The 25,279-nt window shown below is 42.4% G+C and overlaps 2 protein-coding genes across 5 annotated transcripts in view; one reads left to right on the top strand and one right to left on the bottom strand.

Moving 5' to 3' along the window:
* ralgps2 (Ral GEF with PH domain and SH3 binding motif 2) overlaps window positions 1–25,279 on the bottom strand; it is a 134,326-nt gene that overhangs the window by 15,846 nt on the left and 93,201 nt on the right. For all 4 annotated transcript variants that reach the window (XM_072682021.1, XM_072682042.1, XM_072682029.1 and 1 more), the window contains exons 10-15: window positions 2,813–2,950; window positions 2,377–2,467; window positions 2,226–2,293; window positions 1,956–2,097; window positions 1,426–1,577; window positions 561–615 (exon numbers count right to left, since the gene is read on the bottom strand). In XM_072682021.1, the coding sequence (XP_072538122.1) occupies window positions 561–615; window positions 1,426–1,577; window positions 1,956–2,097; window positions 2,226–2,293; window positions 2,377–2,467; window positions 2,813–2,950 (646 nt within the window). The remainder of the gene's footprint in view (window positions 1–560; window positions 616–1,425; window positions 1,578–1,955; window positions 2,098–2,225; window positions 2,294–2,376; window positions 2,468–2,812; window positions 2,951–25,279) is intronic.
* Window positions 6,097–25,279, top strand: part of angptl1a (angiopoietin-like 1a) — a 34,410-nt gene continuing 15,227 nt past the window's right edge. Inside the window, exon 1 of the mRNA XM_072682008.1 lies at window positions 6,097–6,392. The gene's annotated coding sequence lies outside the window, so the exon portion shown is untranslated. The remainder of the gene's footprint in view (window positions 6,393–25,279) is intronic.

Here is a 25,279-nt window from a genome sequence, read left to right as displayed (position 1 = left end):
GGGGTCTAGTTCACAGAGAGACACGCTACGGAGGGGAGTACTGTGGTCAGATGTAGTGGTTTGGTGAATTTTACATCCAGGCTTGTACATTTTCATCTTTGCACTAAATTCTCAGAAATTGTGACCTGAAGAATACTCTGGCAACACAAAAGTGTACAATCCGAACACACTTATCCAATTAAATGACATTACAAAGACAGTTATGTACCAAGACTAGTGCTGTACGAACACAACTACATATGTTTGTTTCAACAAATACGCAATGCATAATGCAGCTCACGGATAAACCTTATAAAATGACCATGTAACACAGGAACGCATGGTGTTCCATCTTATATAAAATGGCTCCAAATTGAGAGGTTTTTGTATGTGTGAGTGTGTTTACTAGACCTTAGACAGGAGGGTCACAGGACTGACTGGGTTATGTAAGTACTCCATATGCTAGATGCTTTAGACTGACTTGCCAGGCACATGTCCATTTGTGGTCATGCATGTGTGAGAGTAAAAGAGCATGACAGTCTGTATGCGAGCGAGCCACTACGAGAAAGACAGACACTCACCTCTCAAACGCAGGCCAGGACATTTCTTCACTCAGTTCAGAGCCTTCACTGCTTCCTGAAACCATGATTTCACAGGAAAATCACAGAAAAACAGTTAGCCTAGATATTAGGACATATTGCATTACACACACACAGATAATTTGTCATTTTTTTGTGGACATGCCTTTCTAATGAATGCATTTAGATATGTGCATTCAGCACAATGCCTAAAGCCAGTCGTGGGCTAGAGGAGTATAAAGCCCCTCAGCATTGAGTGGTGGAGTAGTGGAACTGTGTTCTCTGGTATAATGGATGGTGGTGCTCCATTAGGGATGAGTTGGGGAGTAAGAGATGAGGTGGAGTGGTGATCACCCAACATCCTGACCTTATTAACGTTATCACTGAACGCAATCAGTGATAACAGGGCAGTGGTGGCTCAGTGGTTAGAGCACCAGGCTATCGATAACAGGGTTGTGGGTTCGGCAAGCTGCCACTGTTGGGCCCTTGAGCAAGGCCCTTTACCCTCTCTGCTCCCCGGGTGCTGGAGTTGGCTGCCCACCGCTCTGGGTGTGTGTGAACCCACTGCCCCTAGTTCACTAGTGTATGTGTGTTCACTACCACAGATGGGTTAAATGCGGAGGACACATTTTGCTGTACATAGTGCAGTGACAAATACATGCACCTTTTAATCTTTTAAACCCTAACAGCAGTGCTCCAAAATCTAGCAGACAGTAGAGACAGTTACTCCAACAAAAGCAGTATAACCTCTTTTTTTTTTTTTAATTCGCTTGATTTAAGAGACAATGAATAAGCAGGTGTCCCAATACTTTTTTCCAGTGTGTCTATATACCTGTAACAAGTAGATATACAAGTGTTTGTGCATTACCCAATGAAATCCCGCTGGACAGAGTGGAGCTCTCGGCCTGGCCTCTTGTGGGTGTGTGGCTCTCCAGCACGCTGTCGTCCAGCAGGTGTCTGGACCCAGCATTGGGGAACGTGGCGCTCTTAAACTCCACTGTGTTCATCTTATGAATGAAACTTCAGCACAGGGAGAGTACATAATTTGAGGTTTTGGGCGGAAAAAAGTTTTTCATTTAGAAACCATTTCACATTCATACTACTTGTAGCATTTTGTTAGCACAAGTGATCTGTCCACTAAAAGACATTACAAGCCAATGAATGACACTTTTGCCATTCCATACCTGGCTAGTGCGCCCCAAAGAAATACTCTGCCCCAAAAAATCTGTAGTCTGTAACTCTGCCCCATTGATGGTGGCTGTGGCAATGTACGACTCGGCTCCTGATCGGCTCCATTCAACCCTACACTCCTCGCCAAGCCCCACCTCTGCACACTCGCCGATATACTGCACATTGATAGGCTCTTTAAAGTGAAAAGGTCAGGAGGAGGACACTCACTTGTAGCCCAGGCTGTGACATTTCCTGTGTCCGTAGGGGAGGAGGTTGCGAGGGGAAGGTGGAGTGGGCGGGACCTTGGGCAAGGCGCCCTCTGCCACGTTGCCGCGACGACCACACAGCGGTGAGCCGGAAACATCAGGACCTGAGATAACGACATATGCGAGCAGGATAAAGTGTACTGCATGTTTTGTGTGCTTTGACATGCTTTTATGGAGCTGGAGTGCATGTTAACATGGATTTACGGGTTTATGGAAGCCCCCTTTTTCTTACCTACAAGGTCTTCTCTAGAGGCAGTTGCACGAGGTGTGCTGGTGGCTGGTTCAATCTTTAAAGACAACCTGAACAGAGTGCAGACTTTCATTTGACAAATTCCACACATATGGGCAGGAGTAAGTACAAGACGAGTCCACGAAACACTCACTTGTAGTTGTCATCCTCCACAAACTTCTGTAACTCCTCGATGTAGTGAACCGAGTTGAGATAGTTCTGGACGTGAGGCAATTCTGGTATATCTGAGGAAGAAAATAAGAAAATGGTCAAATTAACCCTGTGAACTGTGGACATCCTCAAAGACTCAGGGGTTAATGACCTAATAAAATATTGGGCACAGGTCAGGAACACCATCACAGGGTACCACAACTCACATTCACTCCAAGGGGGCAATTCAGCATAGCCAATTCCCCTACCATGTGTTTTTGTGAGGGGAGGAGAAACCAAAGCACCTGGAGGCATCCAACATGGACACGGAGGAACCTACCCAACTCCTCACAGTGACCAGAAGAACCCACAACCCCTCACAATACGTTGTTATGAGAAAGTGAGTAGTGAGTGGCATGTCCAGAAGCAAAGCTACACACCATATTCACAGGATCTCTGGAGGTCCGAGATGATTCTCAGGATGTTGTTCATCAGGTTGGAGCGCTGCTCGTTCTCCAGAATGCTGCCAGTGGAGGGATACGCTGAGTCGATGTAGGTCAGATCAGACAGGTACATACCTAAAGAGAACACACAAAGCACAGAGAGAAAGGTCAGTCGTACAAACTCCGCATGCGAGTTGTTCTTTGAGCGCAATGCTGCGCAAACAGCCTCCAGCTGTGGTGCCGTAACAGAAAGCACACTGGGCCAGCGGGGTCATCCCATTTCTCCTAAACACACGACTTCCTACTGTGTTCAACAATCAGCCAAACGCACACAAACACATTCCTTTCCCATTAAAGTGCCATAATGATCGGTTTCCAGTCTTCAAGGTGTCGCGCAGTGCAGTCCAGCTGTGCATGTCTTACAGAATAAACAGACGGAGGAGATGAAGACATGTGTCTCCCACTTTTTCTGCTGCAGGAGAGAGTCTTGAGCCCAGAAAGGAGGAGGAGAGACGGATTGGCGTCTTTGGCTGTGGGAGAAAATGCTTATTTCACAGAGGATAAATATTTGAGCGTATTAGGAACATTATGACAGAAAACATCAGCATTAAAAAGAAGAATGGGGGACTTCGAGAGAAAGGGATATTTTTCAAAGTGGCACTTTAGACTGCAGCCTTCTGTCCTCAGGCATAAGTGATAGCAGGGGCGGAACAGAACAAATTACTAGCTCTACTACATTACTGTAGTCTGTTACCTTTCTAAAACGGCCTGTACTTTGTCTTAGGGCCGTTAGTCCATCTACAGTTTTCCTACAATTTTATATACATACAGACTAATAATTGTAAAAAAAAAAAAAAAAAAAGTGTGAAAGAGAAGTCAGAACAAAATCTGCATCTCCAAAAAGGCAACTTTACAGAAAAAGAAAAAGCCATTCCTCACGGTCTAAAGACATTAATGTAAAATGACCTTTTTTTTCAATTCATTTGGGACCATTTATATTTATATATATATATATATATATATATAAATAAATGTTAAAGATAAAAATGGAGATACAATGTAGCTCTTCATATTGTAATCATTTAACAATAATGTAATAACACCCACAAATGTAATAAAAAAGTGTATTTAATATAATAAAATAACTGGAATAATGATGTAATAGAAGGTTTTGAGAGTCAATTTATTTTATTTTTACCAATTATATTGATCATATTATATTACTTTAATTACATTTTCAGGTCAGTCAATTGAAATATATAATTATAGGCTGTGTTACATTTCCAGTTTGATCCTGGAAATCCTACACTTCACCCTATACTTCTCTCCACATGTGGATTTCTTTGTTTTTACAAATGACTGGAAAAATGTGTCTGCTCTGATGTCATGAGAATACGGACCTCATTATGAAAAAATGCTTTAAATATCTTTTTTCACTCACTCAGTTTAAGGAGCTTTGGCACAGCCATACGTAGCTATAAGATGCCTAATGCCTAATTATCAGGAACCCCCCCACCCCTCACACGAGAACTGTAATGCAATAGTCTGTGCACGACAACTGTGTCGCATTAGTGAGGAGTTACATCATTAGTAATAATAGCATTTAAGAAAAGAGGAAGCAAACTCCAAGAGAGATGATGACATGGCAAATGAAGGGCTGAGGGCTCAAAGAGAGGAACTCATTTAGAGTCTTATCATCTGTCCCATCCATCAGACTAACTAAAAACTGAGGGGGGGGGGTGGAGGGGTTTCCTGCATTTGTCAATGAAGTGTGAGTCAGATTTCCATGATGTGAAAATGCCTAAAATGCATATTGGGTACATACCTCCAAGACACACACGGGCAAACATACATTACATAACGTCTGCAAGAAACCATGGAAAATCCCCCCAGCTCTAATCAGCATTACTGAACGGTCAACTGCAACAAATCAGTATAAACAACTGAAATGTAACACACACACACACACACACACACACACACACACACACACACACACACACAAGCTGCAGTGCACTTCATACGTCAAATGATTCACATTACAGCACAGAGAGAAAGAAAGAAAGATAGAAAGAGTGAGAAAGGAAGAGCAAAAGAGGGAACATGAAAGAGTGAGGAAAAGAAAGAACAAAAAATAAAGTGAGAGAGAGGCAAAGAGAAACAAAGAGAGTGACACAAAGTGAGAGAGAGACTAAGAAAGTGAGGCAGAAAACAACATGCTAGAGACAGAGAAAGAGAGAGAGAGACAAAGTGAGGCAGAAACGGAGAGAAAAAGGAAAAAGAGAGAAGAGAGAAAGAGACTGGGAAAGTGAGGCAGAAACAGTATGCTAGAGACAGAGAAAGAGAGAGAGAAAGTGAGAGGTAAAGAGACTGAGAAAGTGATGCAGAAACGGAGAAAAAAAGGAAAAAGACAGAAGAGAGAGACAGACTGAGAAAGTGAGGCAGAAACAGTATGCTAGAGACAGAGAAAGAGAGAGAGAGAAAGTGAGAGGTAAAGAGACTGAGAAAGTGATGCAGAAACGGAGAAAAAAAGGAAAAAGACAGAAGAGAGAGACACTGAGAAAGTGAGGCAGAAACAGTATGCTAGAGACAGAGAGAGAGAGAGAGAGAGAGAGAGAGAAAGTGAGAGACAGAGACTGAGAAAGTGAGGCAGAAACAGTACGCTAGAGACAGAGAAAGAGAGAGGTAAAGAGACTGAGAAAGTGAGGCAGAAACGGAGAGAAAAAGGAAAAAGACAGTGAAGAGAGACAAAGAGACTGAGAAAGTGAGGCAGAAACAGTACACTAGAGACAGAGAAAGAGAAAGGCAGAAACAGAATGCAAGTGACAGAGAGAAGGAGAGAGACAACGAGACTGGGAAAGTGAGGCAGAAACAGAGAGAAAAAGAGAGAAGGAGACAGAGCGAGACAAGAGTCAGACAGAGTCCTGTCTCCACTCAGACCACAGTCTAAAGTTTAGAGGTCTCTCTCTCCCGCTCTCTCTCTCTCTCTCTGGGAAAGGAGGACGTGATTAAGGGGGATTGAGAAGAAGTAGACAACTTCTGGCTCCACTTCAGCCTCCAAAAAATAAAAGTAAAAAAAAAAAAAAAAAAGGAAAAGGGAAAAGGGGAAAAAAAAAGCCCTGACCCCCACTCCCTCTCTCCCCCAGCCTCTCCTCCATCCCTCCTCCTTTTCCCTCTCTCCTTCACCTCCCCAATCCTTTGTGAAAAAGCGGAGGCGGTGTCCGAGGGCAGCTCAGTCTCCAGAAGGCAGCGGCTTGGAGTTTCAGAGCAATGCCCCGGCTTCAGAGCCGCTGAAGCCAGAGACAGGCGCGCACCACTGGATCTCTGGAAACAGGGGGGTGGGAAGTGTGGGGAGGGGATTCAGCCTGGAGCTGTCCCAGAGAGGAGGCCTCAAACGTGGGACATGAGAGACAAGCAGAGCCCTGAGGACTTCCATAAAACTTCTAACTTCAGACAACTTGAAGGGACGCAGAGAGACACGGCCGAACCCTGAAAAGACCTGAATCTGCTCGGTGCATGTAAACATATACGCAGACAAAAAAAATATATATATACATACACAGCCTCGGAGGAAAAGGTGAGTGTGACCGGAGCACAAGACGTCCCGTACTTTGCTCTAATGTGATTTCTATGTTTCCTCATCTACTAACCCCTCTCCCCTCTGTCTTCTCTGTCCTCTCAGCAGCTGCGGTATGTCCTCAGGAAAGCCTTCTCTCTATCTGTCCCTCCGCTCTCTGCTCAGCACATGCTGTAATGTTTAGTGCTGAAGGTTGATTTTCCTCCGAAAAACAAAAAGCTTGCCGGTCAGCTGGCCGGTCAGCGGGTCAGAGAGCAGTGCTCTGGCCCTGGATAGGATTACACCAGTTACCCAGCTTGTGTAAACCAGCGGCTCAAAACTGGAATGAGATCAAAGCCAGGGAGCTCCTCAGAATCAGATGATTCCCCACCGCTGTACGGAGAGTCAGTGGGGAAAGGGCTAATGCGGCTAGATGTGAGGGTCTGTTTTCTTTGCTGAGCGTAAGACTAGAAGAGTCTTCTGTAGTCTCTGCTGGGTCAGGGGTGCAGAAAAGCTGCCCTACAGCAGTGCTGAAGATGCCGGTCAGGAAGAACAACAACAGACAAGTAATGGCCGGTCTTTGCAGTTACGCAATATGCCAATAACGGGGCTGTAAAAGGCACCTGCGATTCAACTCTCAGATTTGGAGAAGTTTGGTTAGTGTATAAAGCTACTAGATAACTTGTGCACTCATTCTTTGGCCAAAGCAGAAGCTGGCTACATCCCACTGCTGTGTGTGCACACACTTCAAAAGACTCTCAGTGCTTGAAAGTATCACGTACAGACAAGAGACGTTGGTGTGTGAAGAACCTTTAAAGATCTAAGGAACCCTCACACCCTCAGACATCTCCTGTACAAACATGGGGCCTCACTGGCTGAGAGTTTTCTTAAATTAGCCCGTGAGAAACGGCCTAACAAAAAGTCTACATGATGTCTAGACATTGCTGAACGAATTTGAGTGACAGCAGATACTGATCCAGTCTGTGTGTTTATATGAATAATCCAGTCACACAGTTTAGATCAGATGAGCTGCTGATAAATACTGGAGTCCCTTCATGTTTAGTATCAGTTTCTATGGTGAGACATTCTGGACTAATTGAGTTTAGTCGAGACTTTTCTATTCGTTTTATAGTGTTTAATATCTAATAATCCAGTCTGACTCTCCTCCCTGACCAATCAGCTCCCAGCTCCTTTACAACACTGCAGTCTAATCACTGTGTGTGTGTGTAGTGGTACACACTCCGGACTGATATCTGTAGTTGTTGTTGGTCTGCTGGTGTGTAATAGCTGCTTTATAATGGGTGAATGTGCTGTGATTTGGGTTTCTATAGCGTGCGTGTGTATTAGCGTCAGTGCTGGTTTATAAACAGAGGTAAAACTGAGCGATTCAGTGCTTGTTTTATAAAAGGGTCGGATATTATGGTCTGTTTTCAGGTTTCACTGTAAAATAGCTCCACACTGCAGACTCTCAACTCCTTTATTTACCTTCTGAGAGTGTCCGCACTGCTGTCGGCTGAGCAATAATGTCCATTAATGGCATCTTGAGAACACCAGATGGTGCTCTGAACACAGTGGCTAAGAACAAAAACTTTGTTGGACTGGACTGGACTGAGATTAAAATGGGCGATACCATACCACATGCCTGGATCAGCTCCTGGTTTTTAAAGTGAAAAACAATGTTCTTACAATGATGGATCCCATTGTCCTTGTAAACTGAATAAATTCTAAACACTGGTGAATGCTAGAATCTTTGTGGCTTTAAGAAGAAATTTTTTCTATAGCATCATTCAAACCTCTTGAAATAACTTTTTTGTACACTGTACTGAGATACCAGAGGGGTATTTCGGCATTCAATGGAATTTTTTTTTTAAACAACTCTCTGGACGGGCAGTCACAGGCCAATGCGGATACATTTAAACGTAGAACCTGGAAAAGTGGCAAAGTGTTCCAAACGTAAAACCTATCAAAGCAGGTATTTTAGCACATGACAAATACGTTTACAATACTGGTCAAACCCACAATTTCAGTGGCTGAGCTGTTTTTTATGTTTATAATAGCATCAAGCACCTCTAAAAATAATCAACTGAAAGTTCTTGATGCACCCATTAAGTTTCCAAAGAATCATAACTGGAAACCTGAGGTCAGAGATTTACACATCTAGTCAATAAGAAACTGTGAGAGGACAGAAATGTGTTTTAGTGTGTGTGTGTGGTCCATTTGCATGACTGCACACAGAACTTAAACACCACAAGAACAGAAAGAATGTCAGTCCTAATAAGCAGCACACTGAACCTCTAATCACATCAGTTACACCCCTAAACAACAGGGGGTTCTTCATGGGTCCTCTGCTAAGGGCAACATGTATAGATGTACAGAACCATTACAGCTCAAGGAATCACCCGAATGCATCATGTCTGGCAGAACGGTTCTTTATATAATCTTTTAAAAATGGGATATAGGTATAGCACCACTCTGGTTCCACTATTGTAACGAGTTAGCTGGGCATTCTGGGAAGTACAGCCCTAATAACTACGCATCGTCCTGCTCTGCAGAGTCTTTTCAACAAACGGGCTGTGTTTGACTCTGTTTGATCTGGGTGGTACATGTTTCACTGGGGTGGGGTGGACTGCGGGCATCTGGTGGCCTTCAACTCGGCTTGTCTCAAAGCCTTGTTCAGCGTTTTCCATATCTTTGACTCCACAATACGCTCTGATGTGTTCTTTGGTGGATCGTATGCTCCCGATTTGCACTTCTTTAGGATGACGTGCTGTGATGTGGGCTCTCAGCGTAGAGGGGCTTGTGTGTTCTTGGTGGCTCTTTCCACACAGTGCTTCTCCGCTGTTTTGGACGGGATAAGGGGTTCCATTCATAAAAGGCCCGCTTAAAGAAAAACAAACCCACCAAGACACAAGGTCATTTTTAAGCTAACCGTTTCCTCATGTAGAAACACCAAACCCAGTTACCTGATCACCTCCTAGTTCAGGTGTACGTGTGCGCACACATAGCTATGATTTCTTACTTCAGCCTGACGGTGGTTGATTTTCTTTTGTTTCGATGTTTTTAAGCTAACAGCACACTCCTGTTTGGAGTATTCTTGGTGCTCCCCATGGAAAGAAGCATTTAACAACATTAACTGCAGGCTTGATCTTATCCTTAGTCCTAACCTGTGAATAGTGATCATTTACAATTATCAAAACAGCCACAATATGTTTTCTGAGCTCTGACACGCTCACAGTTTGATGGCATTAAAACTTGAAAATGTGCACTATGAAAATGCAAATTTCATATTGATTCTATATAAAAAGCTCACCCCTATACGAAAGTAATATGTAAGTGTAGTTACTATGGTTATTACTGGTTCAACAACCTTGCTTTGGACATTATTCACATGTAAACCACTTGCATGAATATGAATAAATATATGTATATATGAATGCTATCAACATGAACCTTGTTGTCGTGATGCACTATGTTTTTTGGAATACCTTGGATATGGTTAGAGCTTGATGAACACTGACCAACTGCACGTTACCTTATAAGGGTGTGATTCGTTCTGTTTAATTGGATGGAGAACAGCCAAATTTCCAGTATGGAAAGTATGGTATATTACTTGGACAGTACTTGTTTTTGTCTATAAATATCATGGTATATATATATATATATATATATATATATATATATATATATATATATATATATATATATATATATATATATATAGATATCATGATATTTAGGATATTGAGGAGATGGAAGCAGCAGATGCAAAGATAGCGAGTCATAGAAGGGGGGGGGGGTGACAAAAAACACCTGATGGTGGTGATTACAAGAGCAACAGTGGAAACTCACTGGCTGAAATCCATGCTCCTCTAAAGCAGGGGTGGGAAGGGGTGAGTTTAGCTTTTCCCGCTTAAGCACACCTGATTCAAACCTGCTAGGTTTAGATATTCTATTAGAGCATGGAGATCCACAAACTGTGCTGAACTCTAGTCCCTGATGCCCACCCCTGCCCCAGACAAAAAGCAGAGAATGTGAAAGGTTAAGAACACAAGTCCTCTCCAAGAGCAGTTAAAAAAAAAAAAAAAAAAAAAAAAGAAAGAAAGAAAGAAAGAAAGAAGCATCCACACGCACAAACGCACATCATGCCATGTCATTTATCTTGTGAGAACATTCTGTGCTTGAGCGTCTGGCACATGGTTCACCTGCTGCTGCAAATGTGCAAGAGGCTAAAACACCACACAAAGCCCACGTGGGCATGCTCACAGACACACAGACGCACGGAGAACATGTTTCTCATGTCCAAATAACTACCCGGTCAGCAGCGAGTGCTCTCAATCTGCTTCGAGTTTCTAAAGCAGTCCAGTGGATAGGTTGTTTACACACGTCTGTAAAGGAAAGAGGTTTAGAGAGGAGAGAAGCTAGTTTGTGTCCATGGAGGAAATGATTCGTGCTGTTTAAAGACAAGAAACGTCTCCTCAAAACGGTCCGAGTGTTGTTTGCGCTTGAGGCAGTGGTAAATAAGGGAAAATGATCTGAGCACTGACGGGCCAATCACAACATATATGACATGGAGGGGAAAAGGATGTCTGCCAGAGGCACACAGCATGAGATGCACACAGACACTTCTCAGAGCTGTGAGCCTGGGGTGTTTTGCTGAGGTGGGCTTACTTCCAGGAGGTTTTATCATCATCATCATCATCATCTGCTGTAATGCTCCAACTGCCGACTTGCTGGATCACTACACAGGCAGATTTGTGGCTTATGGAAATTTGCAGTAAGAAACAGAGCACAGACACACCCTTACATGTATACACATCTGTACTGTATAAGGCTGATCGGACATTTGTGATAATATTGGACATCACAATGCTTCTTAAAACCAATCATCAGCTTCTTAAAACCAATCATTAGCCAATATCATCAGGCACAGGCATGAGGTAAACAGGCAACAAACAGTTCAGGGCTTCGAGTGGCTCAGCTAGCTACTGGCTCAGCACTGCTACTATGACCCGGGGTTTGAGAGTTCGAAACCCGAGCCACGCCGCTTTGCCATCAGCAGCTAGAATACGCGAGAGCACAACCGGCTGCGATCTATCCGGATGGTGCTCTCTCCCCTCATCACTCTTAAGTGATGCTGGCCGCCTGGCCACTGGTGCTGTACTGTGTCGGCTGCCCAACAATGCCGCATCGGCAGCAGTTTGAAAAGAGGTTGTGGATGGCTTTGGCATGTATTGGAGGAGTCATGTGTTAAGTCCTTACCCTCCTAGTGTCGAGAGCATTGGACATTTTAAGTTGTCAGAAGTAACCTGACAAATATAATGGTCAGTTCTTAATGTCACGTTTGTGAATGGAAGAAAACATAACTATAGCAATGCCAGAAGCTATAACATTCAACATCAGTGTGAATCTAGCAGTTCTTCACATTAATGTTAATATTCTAGGATAAATGGAACAATAGAAATGCTGTATAAATAGTTCTTTCCTTCTCCTGTAAAGTTGCCATTTTGGAGATGCATGGCATTAGAGGCACTAGTTATGTCTCTTATTGTTCAACAGTGTTGATACACTATCTTATTACTAGAAGTTAGACTTTCAGCATTTGACATGATTGGCATTTAATTCAGCTGTACTTTAAAGCAACGCTAGAGAAAATTGGCTTTTTCTCCTCCAGGGCTCCCCCTACAGCTGGGAAGTGGAACTCGCGCTTTGAGTCCCCACTAAAGGATCAGTTTCGGACACGCTGATGGATACAGAACGGTCACTGAAAGTGAAAGAAGTTTGTGGACTGAGTGGTAGAGTAACTTTACAGGATTTTACGCAAACATGACTCAGTTTATGCGGAGTTCCACAGTTTTTTCGGAGTTCTCGATATCCTACCTACTCCTTCAAAGTTAGGTACTGCAATTAGCCGCGTACCAATCCTGGGTTGACACAGACAGCGGCGCCACTCTCCTTATTACAAGTCAGTGAAGCAGTAACATGATTTTGAAGCTGCTATTTAAAGGTAAAAAAAAAAAATAATACTACACAGTGTTGCTTTAGGTGACCTAGCATAGACTATTACTAGGCTATTAGAATGAAGTTTGAGAATGAAACCATTAATTACTCACATCTAGTGCCACTATGCATCAGTGTTTTACTGGTATACGCTGGCCAACTGGGCACCATTTTTCAACTCAATTCAAAGCTGTTTTTAACCTGATAGTGTTTTAAGTTGTTTTTCTGTGTGTGTGTGTGTGTGTGTGTGTGTGTGTGTGTGTGTGTGAGAGTGAGAGAGAGAGAGAGAGAGAGAGAGAGAGAGAGAGAGAGAGACACTGTGCTGTAGCCCTCACTATCAGTACACACGTTTGACCACAGGACAGCTGTCGGCTAGATACATTTGGATGCCAGACTATTGTAAATGAGTTCAATACACGCAATGGCTCTTTTCATCTTCAGGCATCTTTTTAGAATTTAATTAAGGATGTCCTAGTTCCTGTTTGTTGCCTCTCAACCGAATTCATGTTCTTTAATATGGAGAATCAGTGAATCCAGAGTGCTTTCCGCTATGAATATGTTTTCACAGAGAATACCGCTGCACAATTTAAAATGAAAAATAAACACACACAAAAAATAACTGGTCTAATACAGAAAACACTGCCGGTAAAGCAGTATGCATTGCAACAGTAAAGCGTTTAGTATACAGTGTTAGTGTCAAAAAAAAAAAATAAAAAAAATAAAAATGATGTTTTATGTTTTATGCAGCCATGTTCAGCAGAAAGGCAGCTGGTTCAAAGACAGTGGGAACACTGGCACTACAGATATGATGAGTTAATATGGCTGTTCTTCTACCTTCTGCAATCATGTCTTACTGTTGTAGGTTGTGGTTCTGTATGACCACTGGTTTGGAATAAACCCATTTTATCAGCTCCATTTATCATAAGGAAAACTGTGTAGTTCCACAATTACAGACAGTAGTCTGCATAATCTGTTGGCCTCTTTTCACCCTGTTCTTCAATGCTCATTCAGCAGCGACTCTGAGGTGTTTTAAAAACTCCAGCAGCATGGCTGTGTCTGACCCATTAGCATCAGCGCAACACACTAACACACCACCACCACTATCATCACCACCACATCAGTGTCACTGCAGTGCTGAGAAGGATAAAGGATAAAGGATAAAGGTGCACGTATTCGTCACTGTACAGTGTGGACTGTACAGCGAAATGTGTCCTCCGCATTTAACCCATCTGGTAGTGAACAAACACTCACACACACACACGTGTTAGGGGCAGTGAGTACACACACACACCCAGAGCGGTGGGCAGCCAACTCCAGCGCCCGGGGAGCAGAGAGGGTAAAGGGCCTTGCTCAAGGGCCCAACAGTGGCAGCTTGCCGAGCCCGGGAATCGAACCCACAACCCTTGTTATCGATATCCCGGCGCTCTAACCGCTGAGCCACCACTGCCCCTAATGACTCACCAACCAAATACTACCTGCTCGGAGGTTGGTGGTCCAGTGGAGTTCTGTCCATTGAGAAACAGGGTGAAAGGAGGTTTAAAAGTATGAGGAGAAACAGATCGATACAGTCTGTAATTACAGAACTACACAGACCTCCTATGTGTGTGCATGTGAATATAAAAATTCACAAAGAAAAAAAAAAAAAAGGTGAAAAACTGGAAGGGGTTTACAATATTAATCAATACCCGATCCATTACGACATGCCATAAAAGTTTTTTTGGAATATATAGGCAAAGGTTTGATGATAAACCAAAGCAACATGATTCTTCACTCACCACAGACACAGTCAATCGGTAATGGGAGATGCTAGGCTAGCAGCTCTAACAAACCCCGCACGTAGGGGGTCACCAACCCAATCAGCACATACAAATGCATGTTAATAAAACATGTTCGATTTTTAGACAAATACGCACACTTGCGTGAAGGCAGCAGGTATTTACAAACCCAAAGTAAAGCAAATAATAATAATAATAGTAATAAAAATAAAAACACAACTGCCCCCCCCCCCTCATTTTTTTATGAATCTCTCCCCTAACCCCTAATACTCATTTAAATACCTCACCCTCACTGCTCTCTGAGGGAAGGGAATTTTACATGTAATTTCCATATCACCACATTAGTCAACAGCACGTTTTGCAGGCCGGTTTTAGAACGCAGCAGTTGCACCAGTTTCATGGAAAAGTTCTTTGTGAATCTCTCTCAGCCCTGGTGAGGCAGAAGAATACAGTTTGACCTCTTTCTTTCAAGACAGGAAAAGCAGACCCAAGCGTTAATAGAAAACACATGCAGAGGGGTGGGAGGCAACACACACGCACACACAGACACACAATAAAAACAAAAGGTACTCTAAATACACATTACTACTGGTCAGACCAAGTTCACTCTGGCCCTGCCTGTGGAACAGTCAGGCTGATGAATTAAAAAGCTTAATTTCTGTAACAGAACAAATATTTCCCTATAGACACTGACTTCTATATACTGATATCTGATTCAGACAGCAGAACATCACCACTGCCAGATTTGTGCTTTCAGATTCTGCTTTGTGGATGTCTAGAGTTATTAGTGATGCTCTGATCTACAGTTATTAGACACATATTTACATCATTCATGAGCAGGGTTGAGTCTGGATTTAGCTACAGTCTCCAAAAAAAATTAATTAAATAAAAATAAATAAATAAAGAACATGTAATCAATAATAGCTCAAAACTTATTTCAATTAGCTATAGAGTGTTATATATATATTTGTGTATATAAAATTAAACCATGCTTAGGGTAGCAGCAGTGATAACTGCAACTTTCAAGGATTAACCTAGAAAAACAATATGGCACAGTGTATCTGCAGAATACAGATCAATCTTTTAAGCGATACTAGTTTCGTTCCCACCCACACACACACACACACACACACACACACACACACACACACACACACACACACACACACACACACACATATGCTTTTTGTCTTCTAGGGGAACACCTCTGTAATGTTTCAGGGGGCCTAGTCACAAAAAACAAAAGCCTATCAAACACCACATAGCGGACTCTGGGGTTGTAACTCTATAGGATCTGGGGGCTGGTAGACTTCTAAACCCCTTATAATCCAGTCTTCTGCATCCAGTCGGTAGCGTGGAGATCAGGAGCATAATTACGCTCCTTAAAACAAAAGAAACCAAAAGGTTTATTTGAAGCAATGCTGTAAAAGTAACTCTTCTGATGCACTATTCGCTGAAGAACCCTTCATCTGCCATGTCTGTGAAGTGCTACTTTTAAAAATAAGATGCGAGAGTGTGAAGAACCAGAGATCTATAGAGATAAAGAATTTTTACATTATGTGGAGGGTCTTCTTGTCCACTGAAAAGTTCCTTATGGCACCAAAGTGGTGTTCTTCTATGGCTTGGCTCCTAAGAACCCTTTTGGCCCCAATTATTATTCTTTAAGTGTATATCAGACAACTGACTATAACAGCTCTGAGAAAGTGGTTAGAAAGCAGGAGTCATCAAAAGATTGTGTAAAATGTATCTTGTGGCTAGAGATCTGGGCTGAATTCAGAGCTTTCCAAACCAAACTGCTTCCCCAGAAAGGCTACGCTCTGTTGAATTAAGAGTTTTCTTTTCAGACGGCACCCCAGCCTCCAGAGCCGGCTCCGAAGCCAATTAGGGCTCCCGAGTGCCCAGTTCCATCAGTCCATAAATTCATCGCATCACACTCTCCTTCCCACCATTCTGCCAAACTCAATTTCCTCCTACACTCTTTTTAAAGAAGGGATGAGGTTACAATGTACAACAAAGCACATGCCGGCCAGTTCTCTCCGCTCAACCTTTCTCCTTTACCCACCTCCCCTCCCTCCCTCCCTCACTTCGCTCACTCCCAACTCCCCTCCACCCCCACATTCCCTCTTCCGCTATCCTTCATTATGTCAGTGTTTCCCTCAGAGTGAATAAGAGTCCTTCATGTTGAGGCTTCCTGGCTTCCTGATCTTTGGTCCTGCTTGAAATGGTGGACTGTGTCACTAATTGCTGCCATACTGAATCTGTGCGGAGTGTGTGGTCTGTATGATAGCTCTGTGGGAAAACAGCCGTTCTACTCAATGCGCTCATAAGGCATGAAAGCTGAAGCTGGTTTACTTTAGGATATATTAATATAAATACCATACATCTTTACACACCATTATATGCATTAAATCGGAGTAATAGAAAAGTTAACTTTTTATCCAATCAGAACAGTGGGCTCTGAAGACCGTCAACGATCACGGTTTAACCCCTTAAACCCTGTATCACTGTCAATTTACATTACGCCCCAAAATTGAACCCTGTGGCACTCCACAAGATACGTTACACCACAACAGCCGCCAAATAATTCCCAACAGTTTCTACATTAAGATAAATAGCTGATTAATAAACCTATGGTTCAAAGGTACAAACTATTCATAAAAAAAAAAAATCATACAGTATTGCAAAACACATTGTAACCTAGTTTATAGCAACCCATACTTCTATTTCTCTCGCCTTCCCTCATTTTTTACCAGCAGCTTTCTGAAACTTTAAAGCCGTGCGGAAGGACAGTTAATGCTGCTCTCTGCAATGTCCCGAAACGTCCAAATACAATACAGCATCACTTCTGCTCTCCGCCGTGCCTTCCATCTCCGGACACTTTCTGATCCCTTTCACTTTCTCTCTGATCCTCCAGCGCTTCTCTTTCAGCCTCCCATGCGTCTCCCCTCGGACCGATCTGGGGAAAGTCTGACGGCCAGATGTGGAAATCTCTGATACTGTTTAAAAGGCTGGGAAATACATTTGCTATAAAAATAAATAAATCTTGTCCAAAGCTGCTTCACTCCTGGCCCTGCTGCCATAACTCAGGTGTGTTCATGATCACATGCAGCTTAGCAGATCTGCACGTGCATGCATGTCAATAAGTGCCCCCACCCCCCACACCCCCCTCCTCTTTAAGATCTGAATAACCTCCCATCGGCGTGGCTTTTGGTAGCGTTGCACCTTCTAACTAACGTCAGACAGTCAAGTCTGCTGGGTTTCTTCCCTCAACACAGCTGGCCAAGATGTGCCTTCTAATACAGGAAGGGGCCTATTTGACAGACATTCAAAATGACCAACCGCTGACCTTTGCTTCTGAGTGGTGCGTATGGGCAGGTGATTACGATGCACTTGCGGCTAAAATCTCTGGCAAGATGGCGTGACTACATTTAGCTCTCAAAGCCTCTGTGTTTTGTTTTGCACATAATGCTGTGCTACTGATTATTAGCTATAAGTATTTAGTTTAACAAAAGTGCAGGCCATTTAAGCATGTTCCACTCATAAAACCTGGGACATTATTGATAATGGGAACCAACCCACTAAATGATCAGTGCTAAACTAATGCCACAAGCTAGCAAGACACACACTGAAAAGATCCAAACATTTATTACCTGTATTTAGAGCAGTTTTGACAGCCACCTGGCAGAGCGGGCAGAGCAGCCAGCGGCCCATTAAATGAGGGCTGAAGTCACTCGTCCACTTCGCTGTCGCTGCCCACTGATCCAGAGTGTGAAAGTCAGCATAGCAAACAGTTCCGATTAGCCGTAATGCCAAACCTGCTCCTCATCAACCTCATCCAAAATTGGCAAAGACAGAGGGGAGAACACTTTACACTTTACACAACTGAGGTTGTTGTAACGTAGTGTATCGGCTTCTGTTGGCAAATGGGCCTTCCATTAGTTACCCAGGTATTGCACTTGGTCTTGTGCAGGTAAACTGCAGGGTCGACTTTACAGGGATTTTCACTACTGCTTGCCCTTTCTGTTTAATTACCGGTGAATGCCCAACTGAAAGGGTACCTGCAACAGAGGACTAAAGGAACACCTAAAATATAATCTCTTACCTTACATAATGGCTACGTAATTCCGAAAAGGAAACCAGAAACTGGCCTGCTTGATTAAGTCTCCAGGGCCGAAAAAGCTGTAGAATGCAAATGTTTAGAGCTTGAAGATATTTCAGCCCCTGATTCTCTTGATGTATTTTGAGCTATATATTCTATCTGACGCTCTCTCTCTCTCTCGCTCTCTCTCTCTCTCTCCAACTTTCTGTTTGGCCATGGAGACCTAGCTACAGACATTCTGCCTCCTGCTTTTTTTCCTGTATGTGATAACCCTTCCTCTTTATATGCTTTATCATTTCTAGACTGAGAGACATAAAGAAGTCAAATATCAGAACAGTGCAGTAAAGCCTGCTATTCTGTTGCCTATTGATGACATTACCCATAAAAAAAAAAAACGCACATCTCTTCGGTATCTTTAAGATACAAAACAAGACTTAAAGGAAGACATTTTTATTTTTGTAATTCAGTTTCATCAAGTAAAATAAATGTTGTACTAGTTCAAATCCTGACCCGAGACTGACCTGAACTGTGTAAATCTTCCTATCAGTTTTAACGAACGAATGGATATTTGTTGGATATTTATTGCAGTACGTTTTGAATCACTGTCTTGCTGCATTATTAAATTCTATCCCGTTCATAGATGCTATCATCATGTACATCAATAATAAGCAGGGAGTCAGTTTCACTTGCAGTCTCCATCTCCTCTGTCCATAATACTTCCAAAATTCATCTGGCTCATCTTTCGACTTGTTTGCAAAGCCCAGCCTGACTATCCTGTTTTGGGTGCTTAAGCATCTTAGAGCAGATTCTGGATCTTCCTCTCAAACTTTTCTGCGAATTACAGCGATATTGTCTTTCTACACTGGTGTAATGGGTTATAGGTCACCAGTTGTGATGGACTTTTTAGAACAAGCTAGTCAAACCATGTATTTCTCCAGTAGCTCATCCTTCTCAAACTTTCAAACCTTTTCAATGTTGCTGATTTACTCTGCATTGGTTTTTAGCCGGCATTACATTGCATCAAAATAGATAGTCCTCTAGTTTCGGTCTTGGTTTATGCAGTTTACCTTAAAACCAGACTGAAAAACACTGACTTTGAGTGGAGCCTGTTTTGTTGCCACATATAACTATTTAACTAATTTAACAAGACAAATAACCATTTATGCAATTAAACAGTTCTTATTCGTCACTATTAGTAATGAATCCTTGAACATGTGACCAGTTTAAGAACATCCATCAGACATTGGTCCAAATGGTTATTGCTTTGTCTAAGAAGGGACTAAGAAGGGACTCATCACGGATCGCGAATCTAAAAAAGTAAACTAGCACTGTTGAAAAAAAGCAAAAGGAGGAATAATGTGTTCGTACTGACCAAAGCCAGAGTCAGTCTATGGCCTATCAACTGAAGCACTCAGTAGTGACCAAAAATAGACTATGACCTAGAATATTGATTTTAAATGACTCCTGACTGGCAAGTTGACCACACTAAGATACATTAAGACTTTTTTAATGAGCGTTCTGATTACCAAAGTCCCATCCATAAAAGAGCACAGAGATGCATGGGTAATTGCTCCTACAGCAATATGTCACCACAGCGTCTTCATGACATACGTAACGCCCTTTCTGGCTTGATGTGCTGAAAGATCACAAAAGATTATGACAAGCGCTTATGAAGCCAAAGCTTGCTGAAAGGCTTTTAGATTGTTGCTGATTTAGTGTTTTGCTGAAAACCTCCGCTGGAAAAATGGAAGGAGGACGTGAGTCTTCACAGATGCTTTTGTTACCAAAGATGGATGACTATTAAAGAAAAGTGTTTATACCTCATTGCCAGGCATGATGTGCCAAGAAAACAAAGAAAAACCACATACCGAAATTAAGAAAAGAAAATAATTTTAAAAAAGGATAAGGAAAAGAATCAGTAGTCTTTAGGCACTTCTATTTCTTTATTAAAACGTAATTACCACATTACCATCATGAGGGCATTTTCAAGATGGATTACCGACAAGACAAAACCATGGTTTAGGAGCAACGTCTACAGCTCTGTTCAGCATTTGTACTGAGAATTCCACAAAGATTCGGTCACAGAGCCTTGACTGTACTCCCTAAACCAAAGAACCTGACTGGAATTAGTTTTTGATAGCCTCCTAAACCATTGTTAGTATGTCTGAGTCCTACATAAACATCTGAACAGATTTATTTCAACATGCTTGACAACAGTCCAGTGACATCAGTGAACCCATTTTGCTTCAGACGCTCTATGGAACGTTTTAGAAGCTGCATGACCTATGGATTACCAATAACAGTGCCGGCCAATTGGCAAAGCCATCCGATAGCCACAGCTGTAAACACAGAAGATAAAAAGTTGCTGAAGCTGGTGGAGAGGACGGAAGAGTGAAGACGGCAAAGAAAACGAGTGCATCGTGAGTGGAGTAGTTCATGACTCAGAATGGGTGGGGTGGGAGACTCCTGGGATGTCCAGAGAGGAAGCAGCATGCCAGCTCCAACTCTTTATAGAGTGTTTAAGAGAAGATCTGTAACTGCATGACCTCACTGCATCTGCAGAGACTTGCACAAGACCAAGGCCAAATGCACCAGCCCACTATACACACAGACTAGCCTTCATTACAATAAATGCAACAGAAAATTGATGGAACAATGATGAATCTCACAGAGTTACCATATCATTCCAAAGGATGAGCAACCCTGAGGCCAAGACTGCATAATGAAGTCCAACACAAAACTCCCACCCCATCCGCAACAGACCAGAGAAGGACAAGCAGAGGAAAATAAACCACGAACAGAAGCGAGCTTCCAGTTACGAAGCAGCAATCACTTTGCTTTGGCTTGGGCCGACGGTCCAGACATCTGTTCTAGACACGTTAGTCGTCCGCTACAAAGCCCACGCCAAAGTATTTCGCTCTTTCCTCCAGAGTGATTGCGAAAAACAGCACTCCGCTATCCAGTTGTCTCGGTATCCATTGGACACGCTGTCAGGGCTAATCAGAGACTGAGCGAGACAGCACCCAGATAGAGAGCGGGAGGGAGAGAAAAAAGAGAAAGCAGCCAGCGGCTGGACGGGCTCTTATTGCTCTCAAGAAGCTACGCCTGATGCCGGCAACCTGTTTAGCAGGCCGGCCAACAACAGCATTATATATCTGACCCACTTTTCAACTTCTCTTCTGTTTCTCGCCCACTTGCCTTTACTATAAAAATGTAGCCTTTCTTTACTTCACTCTGAAAAATAAATAAAGGTCTGGCATTACTTCTTTGAGCGATGCCACAGAAGAACCACTTTAGATTTTATAAAGAGCTATATTTGATGATGGATTAGAAGCGAGTGGGTGTGAAGAACTTTCAAACTTTCAAGAGAAGGTTGTTAAATCATTAAGAGGTTCTTCACACACACACATGCCTTTTACAAACACGGTTCTCTGTGGAGTCAAACATGGTTCTTCCACAGCATCGCACAAAGAAACCTTTGCAGCACATTCATTTCTGAGTACGCTCTAGCTCATTCCTTCTGCTTCCTTCACCTCCTATTGTCCTGCTTCATAATCTTGAACCTGCATTTCTTATGACGATGATCTGCTGTGAGGATATTAGGGTCTGATCTGATATTTCTAAATGTTGGGACAGGTACTGATATTAGTTTTGAGAAGCTATAAATTCTCTTATCTGATATATTATACATCTTAATTAGTCAAAAACGGTGGTGGCTTAGCGGTTACAGCACTGGCCTACTGATGTCAGGGTTGTGGGTTCGATAACTGGGCTCGGCAAGCTGTCACTGTTGGGACTTTAAGCTTCCTATTCCCAGGGCGCCATAGCAATGGATGCCCATCGCTCCGTCCGGTTATAGTCCCTGTGTGTGTCTTATCACTAGTGTGTGTTTACAGCAAGGATAGGTTAAAGACGGAGTTAAAGACAGTCCAACACGAATGGTGAATATGGTTGTCTCATCTTGTAGAGCGCTAATCTTTAAGCTTTTTAGTTGGTCTAGCTATTTTTAAGGTTGCTACTGGTGTTAAAACTCTTTAAGAAGCATTTCACTGATGCAAGTTTGGTGCCTACATACTAGCTACATCAGCTAGCGCTGTTGGTGTTTATGCGGTATGAACGCCACTTTTTGTTCTTAAGAGAATCACATTGACTGTTCTTGAAAGCAGGAACCAAGAAGCAAGCAGAGAAAAGTAGTGTAGGTACCATGCAGTGGACAAGGAGCAAGTGTCTAACAACTTTGTAGTCACACATTAACAAGCAATGCAACAAAGGTGTAATTCCTGCATTTGTCTTCACTTTTACAGATGGATCATAGTAGTCCAGCTTGTGGAATACATGTGTACCAAATTTAATTTGACTAATGTTTTTATTCATGTAATCAAACCAGTGTCTCTCAATAGCTGTAACAGTGTATGCTCTCTTATAGAGCTGGGCAATATGACGATATTTTATCTTATCCCGATAACAATATACTTTTTTTTAAAGCATACTGAGGATATTATCTCTTGATAAACACTGATCAGCTGCATGTTTCATTAGCAACAGTGTAATTAGTCTTGTTTAATAAGATAACGTTCAGCAGAGTATCTAATTATCATGTATCATGATAAATATCATGTATTGCACAAGTCTAAATATTGTGAATATTTTTACCATATCCCCCAGCCCTACTCTCTTATGAGAATACACATGTGTAATAAGATGGGGATAACTGCATTTATATGGACTAATGCTTTTCCTGTTACAGCTACTGAGATATCCCTGTGCAATTACATGAGTGAAAACAGATGCCTGGAGACATCTAATTTAATTACGCAAGCTGTGCTACTGGAATGGTACTTGAATTTCATCAGTAGGTATATTTGTTATTATAGATTGGTTAGTGTGACTACATAGTTATTAGTTATTAGTCCTACTAAATATAAAGTGGGGCCAGAAAACTACTCCAAATTAAACAGACTCCACAGAGTAATTGTAGTTAAATCATAATTTATTGATATGACAGTTATGAACTATGAAAAGGCCCAGATCTTGAATAATAAAAATTTACAAAATGTAGCATGTAGCCAAAAATCTGTCAGTTCATGTGCTTTTATCACTTTAACTGCCCGTGTGTTCAAATGTACCAGTTCAGCCTTTAGTAATAGAACTATGGAGTGTTACTTTAGTGGTGACTTCATACACATACTCACATCAGTGGTTTCCGTCCTGCTAGGCTGCTAAAATACTGCTGTTATCGGAGTTGGAAAACTTCACAGGCACCAATAAATCCAGAGGACCTACATACCAGCTGATGTTATCGGCAAACTGATATTTTGCTAGGACCCAAGCGCAAATCCATTTGTCAGTGCGAGTAACACTCCATCCAACTGAAGCTTTCTTCTGTTATTGGTATAAGACGAAAAGACAGCAATCCAGGAATCTTAAGCACATTGGACGAAATGCCTTTCATCTAAACCCCACTGAAATGTCTGCAACTCTTATACTTTAACATCTTGCTTCAGAGCGAACATGGATCAAACCGAATGATGGAGAATTTCAGAAGACAAAGGAGCCTTTCACCACCACCAAAGAAAAAGAAAAAAAAAAAAACAGGCAAAACATCTAGTTTGCAAAGCAGATGGTCAGAGACATCACAGGGAGAATGTGAGAGACAGAAAATAAGAGAATTCTGCTAAACCCGGTGAACGACTGAGTCACCTGGTCACTGGATTAATCCCTCAAGTGCAAAGCTCCCAAAAGTGCTTTCCTCCACATGCACATCCACACATGTTTAGCGGCACATCACTTGCAGTGTAGATATCGGTGTCTGTGAAGAACCCATAAAGTTAAGGCCTGAGAACTGAACTGCAACTTTTTTTTTTAAATAGCTTTATACAAAGCTCTAATAAGGTGTCATTTGTTGCTGCAGTCTTCCCTAAACAACCTGGCTGCTGTAAATTGCTACGTTCAGATTACCAGATTTTTTTTTTGCCTTAATGTGATGCAGATCTGACGATTTCCGGTCTGTGTAGACACACAAATCTGATCTTTCCAAATCAGATCAGAGACACTTTCATATGGGGTTCTAGATCGGACACACGTCAGATTCTTGACTATGCGACCAGAACAAGAATTATCAGATCAGGGTTCATATTATAGCGGTCATACAAACCTTATTAACCAATAACAAACAGTTGAGATCTGGCTGGAGCAAACTGTCCTCACAGCAGCTTCTGCTGCTACATAGGAAGTAGGAAGTCATTTAAGATTCAGCCTATGTTCTGAACTACATAAGCCAGAAAAACAGGGGCTTCTGTACCCAAACGGTTATTATATGTCCAACAAAGTACCGTTTGGAATTTCGGCCTGTGTGCACAGATCCCTCTTGGACATACATACGGTCATTACTTGGGTGTGGAAGACATAGTTTTCACATCGCTCACTAGGGAGGAGGGAGCCATTTGGGATTCAGCCTTATGTTGCGTTTAAGTGCTCATTGGAATGTTGTGTATACCAGATGCTTAACTAGTAAATACTACTTCACTCCATTTTGGGCACTTGTTGGATGATCTGGCCACAAAGCATGGAGATCCATAGGTTATACCAAAATAACGGAGCACTGATTCCTTCACGATCACTGCAAAATCTCGAAGGAAAATAATTCAATATTAGCTATGCATTGGCATGTAGTTTAATAACATAAGGTCGCAGTAAAGGTCACATCTCGTATCCTTGTGTATCATCTAGTATCTTGAGTTTCCCCACTTAGTTTGATACCCAGCACATGGTTCATGTGTGAAGCGTGACTTAACAATAAGGCCAGTAATACGAGTGTAGCATATGATTCCCAACACTGCTAACCTGGCTCTAAAGCCCTGTCTGAAACACTGGGAGCGGCTGTATGCGTGTGTGGAAACCGCATAGCCAGGTATGTAGACGTGGCCTTGGCCTCACAGAAGCACACATGGTAATGTGACTGTAGGAAAAATGTGCGTTTCGGTGGAAGGTGTGTGTGCGCGTATATGTCTGTGTGTGTGTGTACATAAAGTGGGGCA

This window comes from Salminus brasiliensis, chromosome 1 (genome assembly GCF_030463535.1).
Source record: "Salminus brasiliensis chromosome 1, fSalBra1.hap2, whole genome shotgun sequence".
Classification (NCBI taxonomy): domain Eukaryota; kingdom Metazoa; phylum Chordata; class Actinopteri; order Characiformes; family Bryconidae; genus Salminus; species Salminus brasiliensis.
This window is presented reverse-complemented; position numbering and strand designations above follow the sequence as displayed.